The sequence below is a fragment of the Acartia tonsa genome, chromosome 12 (genome assembly GCF_053477335.1).
Source record: "Acartia tonsa isolate MP-2025a chromosome 12, ASM5347733v1, whole genome shotgun sequence".
Taxonomy (NCBI): domain Eukaryota; kingdom Metazoa; phylum Arthropoda; class Copepoda; order Calanoida; family Acartiidae; genus Acartia; species Acartia tonsa.
Window position 1 is genome coordinate 3,050,975 of NC_137271.1, and position 19,766 is coordinate 3,070,740.

The window sequence follows — 19,766 nt, forward strand, 5'->3', positions numbered from 1 at the left end:
AAAATTTATCATACCCAAAAGTTTCTGAAGTTCATTTTGTGAAACTTTTCCACCAGTAAGAATATCTGATATATAATTACTATACTTGATTCTTTTCTCTTCAGGAAGTGACCATGACATATTTATAGTATTAAAATAAATACCTAAAATCACTCCTTCCTGTTGGTATAAAAAAGCTTTGTCTGGTTTGTCTAACGGAGCTAATGGTAACTTGATTTTTTCAGCTAAATCCAAATAAACTTCAACAAACTTTTTATTCTCAGCTAATGTTTTGGTCATGACAATCTGATCATCTAATTGACGTTCTAAATACAATTCTATTGTTTCACTTTTAACTTTAACAATGTCAGAAAAACCTTTATGTAACCTGTCATAATTTGGTACAGCTGATCTTGCACCAAATACTTGTGAAGTTTCAAAAAAATATTTATTTAACCAAAAAAAACCTTGCAAGAATAAATGATCAAAATGGGTTGGAACAAGTTTATATGCACTCTGGTGATCAATTTTTGACAAATAAGCCCCTTTTCCAATAGAATACAACTTTTTTGCCACCAAAGACGGACTAGACATCACTACTTTTGTCATTAAATTGTCTACTATTGCATCATTGAAACTTTTTCCTTCTGGTGCACTTAAATTTAAGATGGGTCTAAATTTGTCTGTTTGTTCAACAACAAACAAACTATTTATTCTAAGATTCACTATTGGTGGCTGATCAAAGGCCCAGAAACATAACCTTTTTTTATCATGGTTACCAACTGATCAGTGAATTGACAACCAACTTTTTGTAAACCCATATTCTGTGCATTTGAATCAAAAAGAGGCTCTATACGGTCAAAATCAACTAGTGAATTTACGCCATATCTTAAATCATTAATAGTTTGTAAAACTGATTCACATTGAGGTAAAGACAATTTTTCTTTAATTTGTAAAAACTCACTTTCATAAGAATTAGCACAAATCGGAGTATTTGGACTATATCTGCCAGGTAACGGTCTAGAAGGAAATTTAACCCAAAAATCAGCATTTCCAGGTAAACCCAAATGACTGAATTCAACATTTCCTTAAACATTCACATTGTCATTTTAAAACCAGCCCCCCAATAAAATTAATATTCCAAATTTTTTTCTGAAAATAAACACAATTATTATTGACAATTTCAAAATAATGATAAATATTATAAAATAAATCTATGGATTTATAAATATATATATATATGTATATATATTACTGGGGTAAAAGACGACTATTAAAATCAATAAAACATAAAACTCTTTAACTATAAAATAGTTAAATAAATAAAAACAGATTAAAATGGAATAATAAAATGCTTAATCTATAAAAAGATAAACATGTTTTCAAAATCTATCAAAAATAGATATCATAAAATACAAAAATAAAATCTGTATAAATGTATTAATTTTAAGCTCGATATTACATAAACAAATGAAAACTACCATAGCTAATAATGAAAGAAAAACTTAAACTCTTATTTATAAGCTAAAATAAACAAACAATAAATAAAATAAATTTTTCGGATGACTGCTGTTTTTATGGCCCTGGCCGCAAGGTCTACCATTTGGCATTTTAACATTACAAATGTGAAGGTATTTATTCCCTCCATTTGTGTCGTGGCACTTTCTAGACTTAGAATCAAAAGAGTTTTTGCAGTTTTGTCAGAATTGAACACACTACAAATAGTTCTTACTGCAATGTAGGAAGAACCAGGTTCTGAAGGTGTCCAAGTTTCTTTGATGACCTGTTTCATTTTCCCATCAACATTTTTATTAACCACGGGAACCAGCTGAACAAAAGAACATTTTTGATTGAAAGTACAAAAACTTCAGAAATGAGCATCTAACTCTGAAAATGACATATGCGGTTGTTTCTGAGAAAATCTGATTGCATTTGTTTGCAATACGCTATCAGTGAACGAAGTACAAAAACTCCCTTGGTCTTCATTTGTATTGTATCCAAAAGAGTTAGGAATATCTTTTAACCAATCATGTACTAGAAAAAATTTCCACAGAGGTTGGAGAGATTTGTCCCAAGGAACAACTCTGTCCTTCGCAACATATAAACCAAAAAATGCAGCCTTGAAATTTCTAATATTTTCAATGTCTTCTAAGTAAAGAGAAGTTAAAACAGTTTGATTTCCACTCTCATCTCGCACCACATTTAAACTTGATAATCCACCATTTGTTTTCTTTACATTTTCAGGGGAAAACATTTTTACAGAGAGAATTGTGGAATCCGGTTTATGAAGCTCTTCAAAACCCTTCATTGATATCTTATTTGTCAAATCCAGCCTAGATAGATCATAGGTATTAATGGGAAGTAACTCTTTGTCATCATAAAAATGAGCCGCTTTAACAAACATTTCTTCAGAGCTTATAGTTGGACAGCGATCATATCTCAATGGATGAAGTTTATCTTTAAGATTATCCATAGTATTATTATCCCATGACTTGACAGTGTGTATTTTAATAGCATTATCCTTTAACTTGGTTTCTAGTGTAGAAGGTTTCTTAATCACTTTACTCTTTGCCTTACAGTTTTCAATAGCTAATTCACCTATTGTTAAGTAAAAATAGCACTCAGGGATTGGACCTTCACCTGGAGCTAAATCAGGAAAAATGGTTTGGAATTCTGATGCTGACATTGTTGTATCCATAAGAACATCAGATCTTTTATAGTTCATTCTGTTATTAACAAAATTTGAAGTATTTTGAATAACAGAGTTTGACGGCAAATTTAAGAAATGACTATTGTTTGATTGTGATTGAAGATTGCTGCTTGAACAAGCATAACTTTGATAGGTTGGACCGGAAGGTAAATAAACAGGAGCCTTTTCAGTAGACTAGTCGAAAATTTATAATAATGTTATGAAAATGTAAATAAAATACTTAGTTACATAAAATATAAACTCCTTTCTTTTTGATTAATACCTATTTAATTTATGTATGACTTATTTAAAGAAATTAAAATAAAAATTATCTCATTTTTAAATATTTAAAAGAAAATAGAAATCATTAATCAAACCATAAAATTTAATTTTACAGAACAAAATAACATTATTATTAATCTATCCTGTGAATTTAGAGTATGATAAACACGACCTTGTCTTCTCAATTGACTTGTTCCATTACTGTTACTTAAACCTCCATTACTACTTTGATAAAACCCATCAAAAGAATAGTTATCAGTAACTGTTTGTGTTGATGGAGGAGGTGGACAAGATTCCTGACTTTTAGTTGGCAATGGTGGATTAGTGCTCTGTAAATGTAGCGAGATTACTGATGGAACACTTGAAATAGCTGAGTTTCCAGTAATTTGATGACCCAATTGATCACTTATTTCTAATTCTGCTGTATTTACAAGATTATTAAATTGATCTGTAGATAATTGATCTGGATTGACTAGGCTGTAGCTGGGTGGTAATTCTAAAATTAAAAGTTACTTAATAAAAAAAGAAACTTTTTTTAAAAACTTTACACTACTATAAAAAGTAATATAAAACCTATTAGATATCTTATAAATATACCTACATTAAGAGTTATCTTTTAAATTACAAGTCAATATTCTAAACTATAAAGAGTTTAGATATATATATGTATGTCAAAATTCTAAATCAATAAAAAATTTAGATATTTTTAAAGTAATTCCTCATTCTAAAATTATTCAACATAAAAGCAAATCAATATTCTAACCTAATAAAGAGTCTAGATATATTTGTTTTTAAATTCTAAATTAAACAAATATTATTTTCAGTTAATATTCTAAATAATAAAAAATTTAGATATATCTTATAAAATTTCTAAACTAATAAAGAGTCTAGATAATAACATTTAAATGATAAAATTCAATATATTATTAATATATAAAGCGAAGAAAACCTTTTACATTCCTTTTAATAAAAATAGAAATTAAATTTGCACCTGCAAAAAATTATTAAACTTGGAAAATATGTTTCTTTGAGCGACACCATGAAGTCTTTGATATCTCTTAACAGTATTTGAAGTCCATCTACCACCAATCATGGAATCTTCAACAGAGAATAACTCAGGGTTTGCAGCCATATGACTAGGTATTCCAGCACGAAAACTATGTGAAGAAAATTGTACATTTGGAAATAATGGCTTTAAATATTCATTTAACTTTTCATTCATAAACTTTGGTGTCATCATGCTGCCATTATCAAATTGAAACACAGGCTTGTTCAAATCCAGACCTCTAAGTTTCAACACCATCTTGATCAAAAAATCAATGTTTTCTATAGGACACATTGATTTATCACCAGGGTATCGAAAAATATCAACTACAGTACCTTCAGGACTTCAGAAGATTTTGGAACTACAAGATCAATTAAGAGTTGATTCTGATTCAGTCTCTTGATCTTCGCCCAGGTGATACATCTAAAAGGATCAAATGAATTTGCATCCAAGGACATCATCTCTCCCCCTCTAAACGCCCCAAAAAAACAGAACAAACTAATGGTCCAAAAAACTTGTTTATTGAAATCGGTCATACCAGCTGATCCCCAAATCTTCATGCCCAGAATCTTCATAACTGTCCACGTCATGACCGCTCTATATTTCTTAGTAGAAACAGACTTCATCAAAGTTGACTCATTGTATATACCCTTCAACACATCACTCAACCTCGGACAATCAAAAGATTTGTCAGAAACATTATTCAAATGATGAAGTTTCTTCAAAGCAGACAAATAAGACCTAACTGTTGGATATTGTAAACCTCTATCCTCATCCAAAAAACATACATAATCAATTAAGATATCAGGCTCAGCAGGAATGTAAGGTTTTCTTCGTTTTATAATACAAAAATTAGTAAAAGTACGCCATGCAGTCATGTAACTATCCCAAGTTGACCCAGATTTAGACAGTGAAATCTTTTTCCTCTGTGCATAGGGAACGCAGGCGATATATTGCCATATATTTTTCTTTGTCCCAAATTTTGACAATGTGAATGTACCTGTAGAATGAGATTGAGCTGCTAACTCAGATGTTGATGTTGGTGGATTCTTTCTCTTCGGTTTAAACCTCTTAACATTGCCAGAGTGTGCTGTTGGAGATTTAATGTATTCTCTAGCATTCTCAATAGTCAAATCAACGTGACCTTGAATGAAACTTAAGATGGCAGGAAATCCATCCAATACAGCTGTAGAATAATCATCTAATGTAATATCTGAATCAATAAATAAAGTTGGCGGAACTGGGAAATGATGCATAATATCTCTCAATGATTCTGGAAATAATGGACAGTAAACATTTACACTTCCACCATTGATTGTAGCTACATCACCGCTGTTTAATCTAGAATGATTCTTCAAATAGTGGGCTGAACAAGGAAGCCATCTGATATTCAAGTCCAACACATCTCCATCGGAAGGACAACCCACCTCTATTCTAAATGCACATTGGTATTCTTCTTTAATAAGACTCAATTTACACCTATCCACCAACTTTGCGTAAGATTCTTTGGATGTTTTTGCTTTATCACAAGCAAGAAGTCCAGCAGCCAGCAGGTCTTGAAACGAATACCATTCTGTGTGCCATCTGTTGTTCATGAACAATAGATTATTAGCTTGCACCGGATTAAAAAACTGAACCTCAGGTATTGGGTTACACCCTAAAACAAGTTCAAGATCCAACGGTATTCTTAGAGGTGTCTTTGAACCCAGAGCAACTCTAAACTTTCCAGACAAGGACTTTCCATCACTTACGGCACAAACAGATAAAATAGAATTTATGCCTTGTTTCAACAGTTCAGGTGTAATTGTTGGATAATATGAACCAAATTTATCAGCAGTTTGGACCAACCTTAAAATAAAACAAGTCATACACTAAATAGTTTTAAATAAAAATAAAACTAATAATGAATTCTACTATAAAGAGTAAAATTTCATATTAACCATTAAAATTTAAAAATAAATTCTGACTGTAAACAGTCAGATTACATACCTAAACATGTTAATCAATAAAATTTTATGTGCAAATATTAAGTACGAATTTAAAACTTCAAAAACAGATTTCAAAATATGAGAAAAATAAAAAATCCTCAATTTAAATAAAAACTTACTTTTCTTTCTACGTTTTAATACATTATTATAATTAATAAAAACTACTTACTTATTTGGATTCGGTACCATCGTTTCAGTTCTTTGGGCCGAAACCCGCCGCCGCCGGCCTCTCTTGGTTGAAAAAATTTTAAATAAAATTTAAAAATCTGAAAATATAATAAGATTAAAATTGATAAAAAGATGAATTTTAGATAAAAACAAGGTAAAAATATAAAATTATAAGTTACAAATAACACGTTCATTGCAAAACATTAGAGAAAATTTCCATTCATTTCAATATACTTGAAATACCAAGGGATTTATAGAAAATATCTACATTGTTATTGCTGCGCTACGTTATGGATAAAAAATAATTATTATTGATGAAGAAAGAACAGTAGTGCATTGTACAGTAAAAGCAGTGATATTTTATTCATTTTCATTGCCAATCAGCCGAGATTGTTTAGATAAATTTATATTTCATTGCCTTATCCCTATGTCGCTGACGCTTTCCTGTAAGTTGCAAAATTGCTCACATCTCAAGAATTGATATAAAATATACATGGATATTATGGGGGAAAAAATTGTCGTCAATTTAGGTTGCTAACATAGATATCACTTATTGGTCAGTTCTTTCATCTAGTAGGAGGGAATGGGTTGGGTAAAGAAGTTGCCAGCTGCAAGTTTTACTTTAATAGAGTACATAATAATCTCTGGTGTAAGATCCAAGCAATAATATATCCATTGTCATAAGCGAGATGTTGTTCGAGAAAAAAATGTTGTGTATCCTTTCAGGGAGGGAGGGGGCATTAGGCTGTTTATTGCACTAGTCCCCAAAGTTTTAATATAACATTTTCTTATTCGTTGGCCTAACAACTGGGGACTTTTATTGAATATATCATTAATTTATTAAGTTGAGTGTCCAAATCTACAGTAAGGTTAATTTTCTGTATTATCATTAGAGATAATTAAGCGATGTTTGCATAATTATTCATTTTTGCGTAGCCGATGGTACAACCAGGAATCTAAAGGGATAAGACAATGGCCAATACATTTATGGACATCTCCAAAAATGATACACAAAATTATCTCTTCTGTAGATTACAACTAGTGGTTAAAATTTTTGGACACTCAACTTAATTAACCAAACTATCAATTCAATAATAGTCCCCAAAGTAAACGTTATTATAAAACTTTGGGGACTTTTTCCCCTCCCTCCCTGAGTATAACGGGGGAAATAGGATATCATGTGTGATGGTTGAATAATGTGAGCGTTCATATCAGGGAGGGAGGGGACATTGGACTGTAAATTATAGCGGTACCCAACATATTATAATCCTAAATCTTGAGTGTTTTGTACAGATTAGCAGCCTCAAAACAGTTACAGTAATGATTTTAATCTACTGAAGGGGTAATTTTGTTTATCATAATTTAGTGATATATGATTAATTTATCTCTTAAAATACCTGGTTGATATATCTTTATTTAAAGCCCTATGAATATATACAGATATCTATCTATCAATGTGGCTTTTAATTTATCTATTTATTTATTTTAAATATTTGTCTATCCCTTAATTTATAAACCAAAGATCTTAAGCCAATGAATGAAAAAGAATGGTTTTTAAACTTTGGGGACAGGTGTAATATACGATACCTTACCTCCCTTGCTTTTCTACTGTTTACTTATCTATTTTTTTTTCTGTTTTAGGACACCGACAGTTTGGGTGGTAAGAGAGGCGCCGCTCCCGTTGGTTCCAGGTATAAATTTATTTTATTAGCGCAAACTACTCCATAACTAAGGTCGGTCCATACGTCCGTCCTAGACCACTAAAAGGTTATGCAAATTAAAGGTTTAATTTTTCAGTGTAGATTCCCCTGACTATAAGACATGTTTGATAAATTAATAACAGACTGCTCATTTTTAGCTGTTTCAAAATCATTTATTTTGCTTTTTATCAGCTTCTATCATTAAAGTATAAGAATATAGGAGCACGAGCTATATATAACTCTACTCACGGGGTGGGGACCATTTCCCGATTTTGAATTGGGTCTCTGAATCTGCTAATAGCATCAAAAATTAAATTTGATTTAGTTGGGAGGGACTAAATATAAAATACTAGTGAATCGGTGGTGCAGGCACCACCTAAAAATCTATATTCTACGTTATCTCACTTCTGAATATTAAACCTATTCTTCCATTGACCTATCCCCGACTTTTAACCTTTTTTTCTTCCATTGACCTATCCCCGACTATTAACCTTTTTTTCTTCCATTGACCTATCCCCAACTATTAACCTTTTTTTCTTCCATTGACCTATCCCCGACTATTAACCTTTTTTTCTTCCATTGAGCTATCCCCGACTAATAACCTTTTTTCTTCCATTAAACAATCCCCGACTATTAACCTTTTTTCTTCCATTGACCAATCCCCGACTATTAACCTTTTTTCTTCCATTGACCTATCCCCGACTATTAACCTTTTTTTCTTCCATTGAGCTATCCCTGAATATTAACCTTTTTTTTCTTCTATTGACCTATCCCCAACTATTAAACTTTTTTCTTCCATTGACCTATCCCCGACTATTAATAATTTTTCTTCCATTGACCTATCCCTGACTACTAACTTTTTTTCTTCCATTGACATATCCCCGAATATTAACTTTTTTTCATCCATTGACCTATCCCCGACTTTTAACTTTTTTTCTTCCATTGACCTATCCCCGACTATTAATCTTATTTCTTCCATTGACCTATCCCTCAATCTCTCTCTCTCTCCAAACCGTACTACAAATCAAGTTACCCATAAAGATTACTACGACTTTTACAGTTTCGTTTATTCATCATTTTTTAAAGATTTAATGTCCCTCTCTCTCACTTTCCTTTTCTTCCGTATTTATTCTAATTTCATTATTTTTATTCAAAACCGTATTTATAATTTTGTCTGTCTTTCTTTAAAATATTTTAGGATCCTAATGTTTTTTGTTTAAAATTTTTGTCCTGAAAGGGTTAAACTATTTAGCTAAATGCTAAATTTTAGTTTAATATCTGAACACATTCGGGCGCGTCGCTAGTATCATATTACATTAAAACTTAGTTTTCCTTGATTTACTTTATTATAAACTTAAATTTTCTATTTTATGAATAGAAATTTAATACTTCAATATAATTTGAATAGCAACATGAAATAAAAAAATTAATTTATTCTTCATAGAGTAAAATAATGGGTCTTATCATTCTGGTCATTGAGAGTTTATTATTGATTATTGAACCAGTATGAGTTTTTAACATCTGACCTTTGGAAAACTTGAGCTCATTTATAGACATTTATTTCCTATATAGATCTGTCATGGATCTTGATGCAATACAGCAGGCTGTTTTGTAAATGTTAAAAATTGGAAGATTTCATTAAATAAAAGTAATCGCAAATATAAGTATTAAATAATTTTTGTTTGCAAGAAAATCATTTAGATTTTTTTTGTGTCTGAAATCGATACATTATTAATTGGATGTTGCACCAGATTTTCATGTACTCTGATAAAGTAATGCTTGCAGTTGGCTAAAATAACGATACCCTCCATACTTTCCTTTACCCAATCCTCTCCCTTCCTACTGGATAAATGAACTGACAAACAATAAATGAGGACCATTGTAGCAACTTAAATTGACGACAAATTTTCCCCTGACATAATATCCACGTATACCTTACATCCATTAATGAATTATTGTATCTGAGTTGAGGCTTTATAAAATTTCTGTCGTCTTCATTCAATCAATCAGTAACATTAATAAGTGACAACAAAAAAGATTTCGCGGCATTTACGCTTAAATTAAAAAAACGACGACATTCAATAATTTATTAATCAATAATAATAATTTAGATGGGACGACGACATTCACTCAGATGGTGGGAGCAGCAACAGCGATGGAAGTTCTTTCCCGCCACCACCAGAAAATTTTGGCGTGGCACGCGCGCTTTATGACTTTATGGTAAGTATTTTCTTATGGTAACAACCAGGGATCTAAAGGGATAAGACAATGACCGATAAATTAATGTACATTCCAATGAAATGATGATACATAAAACTATCCCTTCCGCAGATTTCAATTAATGGTTGTAACGTTTTGACATTCAACTTAATGATCCAACCAATCATAATTCACTGAGGTCCTCAAAGTTGTTAAGCCAATAATTGAAAAAACACTATCATGAAATTTTGGAGACTAGAGTAATTGACAGCCCAATGTCCCCTCCCTCCATGGGTAACAAAGCTATCTTCAGGTTACTTGGATGTTAGTTAGGTTATCTAACGATTAAAGAAGGGCATATTGAACTTTAAATAAATCCTCAAGCTAAATTTTTATAAAAATATTATTTCTGCCATTGATATTAGATTGTGAAGGAATTTCGAATTGTTATGGTACCCAAAGTATTATAATCACTCTTTGGCTCATTGGATTAAAAATTATTATTTTTAGTAGCTATGTCCAAACTTTTCAACCAATAGTTTTTGTTCTATCTAGGGTGAGGAGGAGAGCAACATAAGTATGAGATCCGGTGAGGAGTTCCACGTGACAGAACTGGATGTTGACGGCTGGACCAAGGTTCTCAGAATGGATATGGCCCAGGAAGGTTATGTCCCTACTTCATTCTTGGAGTTTCTCCATTGAAAGCATCCTGATTGGTCCATGCAAATAGAGAATGTTTCTCATTGGCCAAATATACACAAAGAAGCTTCCTCATTGGATGTTTATTTTGCAGCCAACTCTTCTCATTGGTTTACCAGTTATGCAGCCTTCCTATTGGTCATCGGCCATATACAGTAACAATTATTATTGGTTAAGCTAACAGGAACACCCTGATTAGTCCATACAAATGGAGAATGTTTCTCAGTGGCCAAATATATCTGAAAAGCTTCCTCATTAGATGTTTATTTTGCAGCCAACTCTTCTCATTGGTCCAAATTTAAACAACATTAGCCACCACCAGTTATGCAGCCTTCCTATTGGTCATTGGCCATATAAAGTAACATTTCGTATTGGATAAGCCATCAGTGTATTAAGCCTTCCTATTGGTCAGAAAGTGATTTCGACAGTTGTAGCAGTACAACAACACTGCTTAGTTGTGATTGGTTAATTATGTTTTGAATTAATGTTATTGGTTATATAAACTCGTAATGTTATTTTAATATGAAAAAGCTTTATAGTGAAGTTATTATTAAAAATACCTTTTTGGCATTAAAAATCATGAATTTAAGCATAAATAATTACTTTATCAAAAAATGCAATTTTAAGTTTATCTTTATTATGTACAGATATTTATATTTATGACCTTAAAAGCTCATTATTAATTAAAAAGCTTAAATAATTGTAGTCAGTTTTATTATTTTATGTTTTAATGAAATTTAAAAGTTATCCATATGTATAAAAATTATGTAAAAAAGTAGGTATACCTATTTTGGTAAGAGTTTAGTAACCTACCAAACACAAATAGGTATATCTAACTAATGTTTATGTATTATGTATTATCTCAAACTAAACTCCAAAACTCATATTAATTAGCTTACTACATATATAATTATCATATTTATATTAACCTTAAGTAAAGTAAAACCACTGGACCAATATTACTTTTAAAAAGTGCCTTTATATTTTACCTTTTTTAATTTACTAAAAAATAATACTTAACACTCATTAATAATCATAAAATAAATGTATTATTTTTCAAAAAATGCAATTTTTAAAATAAATTTTTACCTCATAGATATTTAACCTGATAAATCAAATTTAGATTTTTTCCTAAATATATGATGAATTATATCAAAATTAATTAAAACTCTTTCCATTATTCATGGAAACTAATCATGTTTCAGCATAGATCAGAACCGGTTTAAATCTAATGGAAATTATTCAGAGCCATACTGGAATAGTTATTTATTGCTTCGTATTATAGACAGCTTTCCACGGATTCAAAAATGATATAGGATTAAAACCATTTTTGTTAGCACCGAGGGGCCGAGGGCCTAGGCTAACAAAACTTTTATTCGTATGATTTATGTTTTTAATATTCGTGGAAAATTGTCTGTAATACGATGCCATACATGATTTTTCAGTATTGCTACGGTTTTAATCAATTTGAAATTTATCGGATTTGGAGCCATTTTGCTATTTTGGTTCCTTCAAATGGACATACGGACAAAGAAAGCTAGAAGCAAAGTTTTAAATGGAAAGAATATAAGAAGTCAGGGAGAAAGGTAACATTGGACTATATATTTAACTAGTACCCAAAGTTTTTAAATACCTCCTTATTCGGTGGCTAATCAAACTTTGGGTACTTTTCTTAAATCCTAATTGATCATTTCAAACTTGCAACTCTAATTCCTAGAAGGAGCAATTTTTCATAATTATTGGGTTTTACATTAATTTATCGGCCAATGTCTTATCCCTTAAGATCCCTGACTAAAACTGGTGTATGTAAAGTACCTAAATTCTGGTCAACTGAACTTGAGTTTCCGATTGTGTACATATCACCCTCATCCTATCTCAAAATTTACTACTAGCTAAAAAAGTTTCAAACTCAAAAAAATATCAAAATTTAAAAAAATTACATTTTGAATGTTTAATGTATAATTTTAATTTTTCAATTTTTTAAAAGTTCCAAGCTTTTTTAGCTTGTAGTAAATATTGAGATAGGATGAGGGTGCTATGTACACAATCGGATACTCAAATTCAATTGACCTAAATTCTATGTGATAAACAATTTTATTTATATTTTCTTAATTTTTGTTAATTTCAATCTTTTTAAAAAAGTCATTGATTTTTTAAATTTCAAGGTTTTATTTAAAGTAAAGTGCTATTATATTTTAAGTTTAATTGTATTACTTTTTCCAGTATGGCTTTGAACCCGATCGATATCCGCTGGATTAGAACCGGATCTCAGCCATACTGACAAATCATTGCATTACAGACAATTTTCCATGAATATTTAAATGAGAATCATAAGATTATTACCAGTTTAATAAGACCGAGTCTTAAGCACCTTAGGGCTAACAAAACTGGTTTAAATCTTATAAAGTTTCATTTTAATATCAGCGGAAAGCTGTCTATAATAAGATGCAATAAATAACCTTTAATGTTTATTAAATGTAATGTTACTCAAATTAAAATTATTTTTGTGAACTTTGTATACATTATACAAGGAATAAATTTATTAATTATTTCATATGTTTAATTTTTTTAAAGCGAAGCTTTTCTGTTATTTGGGTCGATCTGTTTGTCCGCATATTCGTCCCTAATGATTAGCTTTCCTCGTTAATTTAGACATGTTGTCCTATCGATTTTAAACTTTTCATGATAATTCCTATAACAGTTAGGTACGATTTAGTTCGGTACAAACACATAGACAGGTAAACATTTTGTTACTTTTTTAAAGGTTGACTTCTATTGAATATAATTTTTAACAGAATCTAAATTTCAAAACCCTGTGATCTTAAGGGATAAGGTAATGGACGATAAACATATTTGCATTTCCAATGATGATTAACAAAATAACCGTCTCTATTGGCTAGAATTATTGGTTGCAAGATTTTGACACTTCTGGTTTTGAATTAACAATTCAAATTAAATATAAAAAACGAATAAGAGTGTTTGTTCATTAAACTTTGGGTACCAGTGTCTTCACATTATTATCACTTTTAATTAAGCAATTTTAATGGTTTATGTCGACTTTATGGCAGTAATAAAAAGTGATCGTGGCTGAAATGATATAGGCATGTCATCTTTATAAACAAATGATGTAGAATTAACGAGAATTTTATGACAGAGGGGAACTTGTCGTCAATTGGAACTCTTTTATTGGTCTGTTCCATATCAAGTAGAAAGGAAGGGAATTGGGTACAGTGTGTGGATATTAGCCAGCTACGAGTATCACTTTATCAGAGTACATGAAAATCTGATGCAACATCCAAATAATAATATATCGATTTTGACAAGAAAGTTGGAGGTTAGGACTTATATGTTATCGACAGATGTTATTTTAATGACAGGACATTATGACTACATACTTTTGTTGATAAAGATAATAGTTAATTATCGCATCGTATTATAGACAGAATTTCACGGAATTACAAGATTAAAACCAGTTTTGATTTAGCCCCGGGAGATCGAAGGCCTAATCTAACAAAACAGGTATTATTCAATTTTATGATTTTTATTTTATTATTCGTAGAAAATAGCATATGATTTGATAGTAAACATGATTTTTCAGTTTTACTGAGAACGGATTTTAATTTATCGGATATTAATCGGCTTTGAAGCCATACTGAAAATTCTATCTCATAGTTATATCCCTGAAAATATAACTAATTTTGATGCCGGTACATAATCATTATGAAAATTGACAACAAACAATCCCCTGTCAATATATCCATGTATACTATATCCATAGTTATATCCCTGTAAATATAACTAATTTTGATGCTAAGGCCAGTACATAATCATTATAAAAATTGATGACAAACTTTCCCCTGTCAATATATCCATGTATACTATATCCATAGTTATATCCCTGTAAATATAACTAATTTTGATGCTAAGGCCAGTACATAATCATTATAAAAATTGATGACAAACTTTCCCCTGTCAATATATCCATGTATACTATATCCATAGTTATATCCCTGTAAATATAACTAATTTTGATGCTAAGGCCAGTACATAATCATTATAAAAATTGATGACAATCTTTCTCCTGTCAATATATCCATATATACTATATCCATAGTTATATCCTTGTAAATATAACTAATTTTGATGCTAAGGCCGGTACATAGTCATTATAAAAATTGATGACAATCTTTCCCCTGTCAATATATCCATGTATACTATATCCATAGTTATATCCATATAAATATAACTAATTTTGATGCTAAGGCCGGTACATAATCATTATAAAAATTGACGTTTCTGCAAAACCAAAAAAAAAACATTTTGATGTAATCTAGTCAAGTGATACTTGTAGCTGGCTAAAATAACGATACCACCACCTCCAGCCCCTTTACCCCATCCCCTCCCCTCCGACCAGATGAACAAACTGATCAATAATTAAGGTTCATATAAGCAATCTAAATTGGCGACAAATTGACGTCAATAATTCCATGTATACTATATCCATTAAAACATATCACTTGCAGCTTGGCCCCTAGCATCTAGGGGCTCTGGATTAGAAGGATTTAACCTGGGATTAACTAACAGAAATGGTGATTTTGAGGATGTACATTGTACATTGACTTGCCTTCATGGAAGGACAGGGGAGTTCAGTAATATAGCCTAATACCACCCTAATATATTTTATAAATAAAAGCTTTTATGAAAAATACAAACCATTCAGATCAGCACTTTCCGAGATCTTTATAGCATCTATGTGCTCTATATTCGAAGGAAAATGGAAAAGCAGAAAAATAGCTTAAAACCATACCCAGACTTATTTATGAAATAAAATTGCCTAAAACCATCTCAGGACTTTACTCCATAAAGAAGATTCACTATAAAAGAAGAACCATATCGGTTCAGCGGTTAACGAGATCTTAAGCTTCAGACAAAAAAAATTATTTTATATTGAATTCTTTAATAAAGATTTTGCTAATTAAACAAAATATTATGTAGTGTAAAAACATTAAGCAGTGTATAATATAGTCCCTTTTTGTGGACCTAAATTCGGCGAAAATTCCAGCAAAAACTATGCACTAAAATATCTCGTGGTTTTAAGCTATATTTTGCAGGGAGGAAGGGATATGGCAATGATTGTTAAATTAATTTTCAATACTTTTTTTATTCCAATAGGTATTAACCACCAGAATCATATAATTACATGTAAATATTGGAGGAATGAATGATTTCTTTTCCATGGTCCCTGTATTCTAGATTTTGCCAAATTGTGCTTGTGTGTCCTTGAGATATAATATTGGATATATTATTATCTGGATGTTGCACCAGAGTTTTTTGTACTCTAATAAATTGGTTCTTGCAGCTGGTTAAAACAACGATCAACCCTCTTTATCTTATCCCATCCCCTCCTGCTAGATAAACAAACTACCTAACTTAACGACAGATTTTCCCCTGTCAATATATCCACGTATTCTCTATCCATTGCTAGAATATTACATTTTTGAAATATCAAGAATACTATAAACTTAACTCAACGTCTTTTGTACATAATATATATTTATCATAATTTGTTAGTGGCTGCACTTGATGGAAGGGGGGAAGGGGAAGTTGATTCTCAAATTCAATTGTAGAAAAAGAGACACAGCTATAACAAACTAACATGATAATTAAACAAAAAACTATTTTAGACTACATATTTTTCTTAAATAAATTAATATCGAAGAGAGGGGTATTTCAAACTTTAAATTATACTGGTACCCAAAGTGATGAAAGTCATTCGTTTGCTTAAAACTTTTGGCACTTGGATAGAATGTAGGACAAGATTGGTTGGTTTAAACTAACAGTGTTCAATGTTTTCAACATGGACTAACGGCCTAATTGTAAAGCATTATATTTTTTATTGTTGCGCTACTATTAGATATTTTGTTGTTTCTAAAATATGTCTCAATTTAAACTCATTCTCTATAAAAAAGCAGGAATAAGACAATGGACAATAAATTGGAGAACAAGCCCAATTATATTAAACAAATTAACACATCTGTAAATTAAAATTATTGATAGAAAAGTTTGAACACTGAAAGATTTTAAACCCAAATCAAGATTTAATAAAATGTTCCCAAAAATTTTAAGCCAACGATTTATAGACGGTGTGTTTAAAACTTTGGTGACCATTATAGTTTGCACCTCTATAATCAAATCCTAAAAATGTGAGTATTTACGCAATTTTGCAACAAATTTATTTACAATTTTAATTACTTTTAAATTACATTGTATTCTGCTCTTCATTAGAAACTCTACAACTCTTCATACTTTATTGTTTTACCTTTTGATATGAAAGTTGTCATCCTTGTTCACTTATATTTTAAAAACAACTGTTTTTGAAACTTTATTTCAATGAAAGCAAAGAATTTAAATTTATAACTTTAAAGAAAGATGATTTAAGAAAAAACCAAGAATAAGGAATAGCAAACGAGCGAAATAAATCTAAAATAATATTTGGGGGCACATAAAAAGGTAGTCAATTGTACTATGTGTTGCACCACAACGATATCTAAAAATCACGTATAGATTTCGTGGGTTTTTTTTCAAATTGATTTCGTTGTTGGTATAAGCCAGAAAGAAACAGAAGTTTATAATTTTTGATAAAAATCTACAAAAAAACAAATAGTAACTGTTTTGAGTTGTAACCGGACAAAGTGTCTCAAAAATCACCCATGTGACGTCATAAAAATGAGGGAGATGTGAGGAGAAGTGGGTAAGAACACACCTAAAAAAGAGATTGATAATCACTTATGTTTATGACGTCACATGGCTGATTTTTGAGACACTTTGTTCAGTTACTGATCATTCTTTTGAACTATTTTTCCCCCTTTTTTTTTCTTTCTATGGAAGATGAATATAGTCCATAACATCCCATTCGTCTTCTGCTGCTTCGTTGTTATCCTAATATTAGATATCTGGTGACAAAATTTCAAACTAAAATGTTAATAATATGAAACATCTGATGACCAAATTTCTCATCATCGATTGTCATACAGAAATATATACAAAATCTTTTTCTTATATGAAAGTAGAAGGATCTCTGTAACTGCTGAACTGATATAATTCACCTTTACAGTAAAGATTGTCATAGGTCCTGGGAAGAGTTTAACTATTTTGAAGAATGGAACCAAAACCCCCCCTAGATAAATTGCTTCAAAACTATAATTCATACTAGTTGTCTTGGAGGCCTGTATTTGGTTAAGTTAAAGCAGGAATAAGGTATAACCAACAAGCAAAATAAATCTAAAATAATATTTGGGGGGCAAATGGAGAGGTCGTCAATTTTACGATGTGTTGCCCCCCAACGACAGCTGAAAAACACGTAGAGGTTTGGTGATTTTCTTCCGAATTAATTTCGTTATTGGTATGAGATGAAGTTAAAGGCTACCTAGTGAAATTAATAAAGATCTACGTGGAGATACACTTCACTAAAGAACATTACAAATATTTTAGTTACAGAGTAGCAACTTCTCTTTATTAAAATAATATTGTAATTTAATTTTCAAAAAGATTAGAGAACCCTAGTGTGAAGAATTTGAACTAAAATGCTGAAAATTTACCTTTGGTTGGTTATCATCACTGAGAGGATGAAATAAATGAAGTATCTACGTGGATATAAACTTTAAAAAAGAACAGTACAAGTATGTTAAGTTACAGAGTAGCAATCTTTCTTTAAATAATGTTATAAAATAATTTTGAAAATAAAATAGAGAACCCTAATGTGTAGAAATTAAACTAAAATGCTGAAAATTTACCTTTGGTTGGTTATCATCACTTAGAGGGTGGTCATCATCATTCAAAGTGAAGTACTTCTCTACTTCCTAGAAAAGAAATAATAAATATCATCATTAATGTAGTTTATATATGAAGGATAGTTTGGGTACTTTGCTTTTCCACCTACCAAAAACATTGGGGAAATTGGTCTATTTGTTACATTAGTCCCCAAAGTTTTTATTAACGATTTCTTATTCGTTGGCTAAACAACTTTGGGGAAGTTTATTGAATTTTGATTGGTTGGTTCATTAAGTTGAGTGTCTAAATGTTTCAACCACTAATTGTAATCTAAAGAAGAATTGTTTTACCTTAGGAATCTTGTATTCTCCTTCTGGGTGTGCATTGTTAGATACTCCTGAAATAGAATTTCTTTGTTACATTATTCATTACTAGCGGCTACGCCCCTAGAGACCTCTAGGAGACCTTTAGGGTGGGGTGAGTCTATCCCCCCCCCCACATTCAAATGTAGTTTAAAAATAAAAATAAAATTTTTTTTTGGGGGGGGGGATAATTTTTTTAGGGACGATACTCATGGAAGGTTGATGTTTACTTCCCCCAAATTAGTTATAAACATAAGTTTTCTTAAGGTTCAGAACTAAAATTTCCAAGGCTCGGCAGCCACGCACCAGCCGCCTAAAAGCCTCAAGATTATCAAGCTTAAACAATTTTAAAAATTAGCTGTAATTCTAAACCTGACCTAAATATTTTCAATCAACTTAAACTTAAACTTAAACTTAAACGTGTTTAGATTTGTGGCAAGATTGTGGCTAAAGCGCAGCTGCCGAGCCCTAAAAATTCTTTCTGGTGTCTTTCTTTCGTCAATCAGGTTGCTAATTGTAAGGGGGGTTGGTAAGTATTGTTATTTTAGCCAGCTGGGAGAAATATTTTAACAGGGTATGCGAGAATATTTCACAATATCCACACGGATTTAATATCCATTTATAAACTTTTAAAATTTTGCTTACCTAAATCTGGCACTGAGTCTGCTCTAGCTCCTCTATGACTAGTTTTAATAATACAAAAATATCATTTACCGTTTAGTTTCTATTTTAAATTGTTTGTTCTAAGAAATAATGAACAACAAGGATGACAACATCCATAAAAGCGAAGCTCTAAATCGGTAGGACAAACAAAAATTTTTAATTAACCATTACGGACGGACTGACCCTAATTATAAGGAAAAGCTTCGTTTAAAAAAAGCAATA

General features: G+C 30.8%; 2 protein-coding genes across 4 annotated transcripts in view; one reads left to right on the forward strand and one right to left on the reverse strand.

Annotated features, from left to right (window-relative positions):
- Positions 1–13,301, forward strand: part of LOC145334088 (cdc42-interacting protein 4-like) — a 111,131-nt gene extending 97,830 nt beyond the window's left edge. For all 3 annotated transcript variants that reach the window (XM_080179369.1, XM_080179371.1, XM_080179370.1), the window contains 3 exons: positions 7,793–7,842; positions 9,963–10,071; positions 10,606–13,301. In XM_080179369.1, coding sequence (XP_080035495.1) covers positions 7,793–7,842; positions 9,963–10,071; positions 10,606–10,752 — 306 coding nt within the window. In that variant the 3' untranslated portion in view covers positions 10,753–13,301. The remainder of the gene's footprint in view (positions 1–7,792; positions 7,843–9,962; positions 10,072–10,605) is intronic.
- A 3,831-nt stretch (positions 13,302–17,132) lies between these two features.
- Positions 17,133–19,766, reverse strand: part of LOC145333162 (A disintegrin and metalloproteinase with thrombospondin motifs adt-1-like) — a 34,949-nt gene continuing 32,315 nt past the window's right edge. The window contains exons 25-28 of the mRNA XM_080178313.1: positions 19,527–19,564; positions 18,870–18,916; positions 18,543–18,608; positions 17,133–17,688 (exon numbers count right to left, since the gene is read on the reverse strand). Of these exons, the coding sequence (XP_080034439.1) occupies positions 17,629–17,688; positions 18,543–18,608; positions 18,870–18,916; positions 19,527–19,564 (211 nt within the window). The 3' untranslated portion in view covers positions 17,133–17,628. The remainder of the gene's footprint in view (positions 17,689–18,542; positions 18,609–18,869; positions 18,917–19,526; positions 19,565–19,766) is intronic.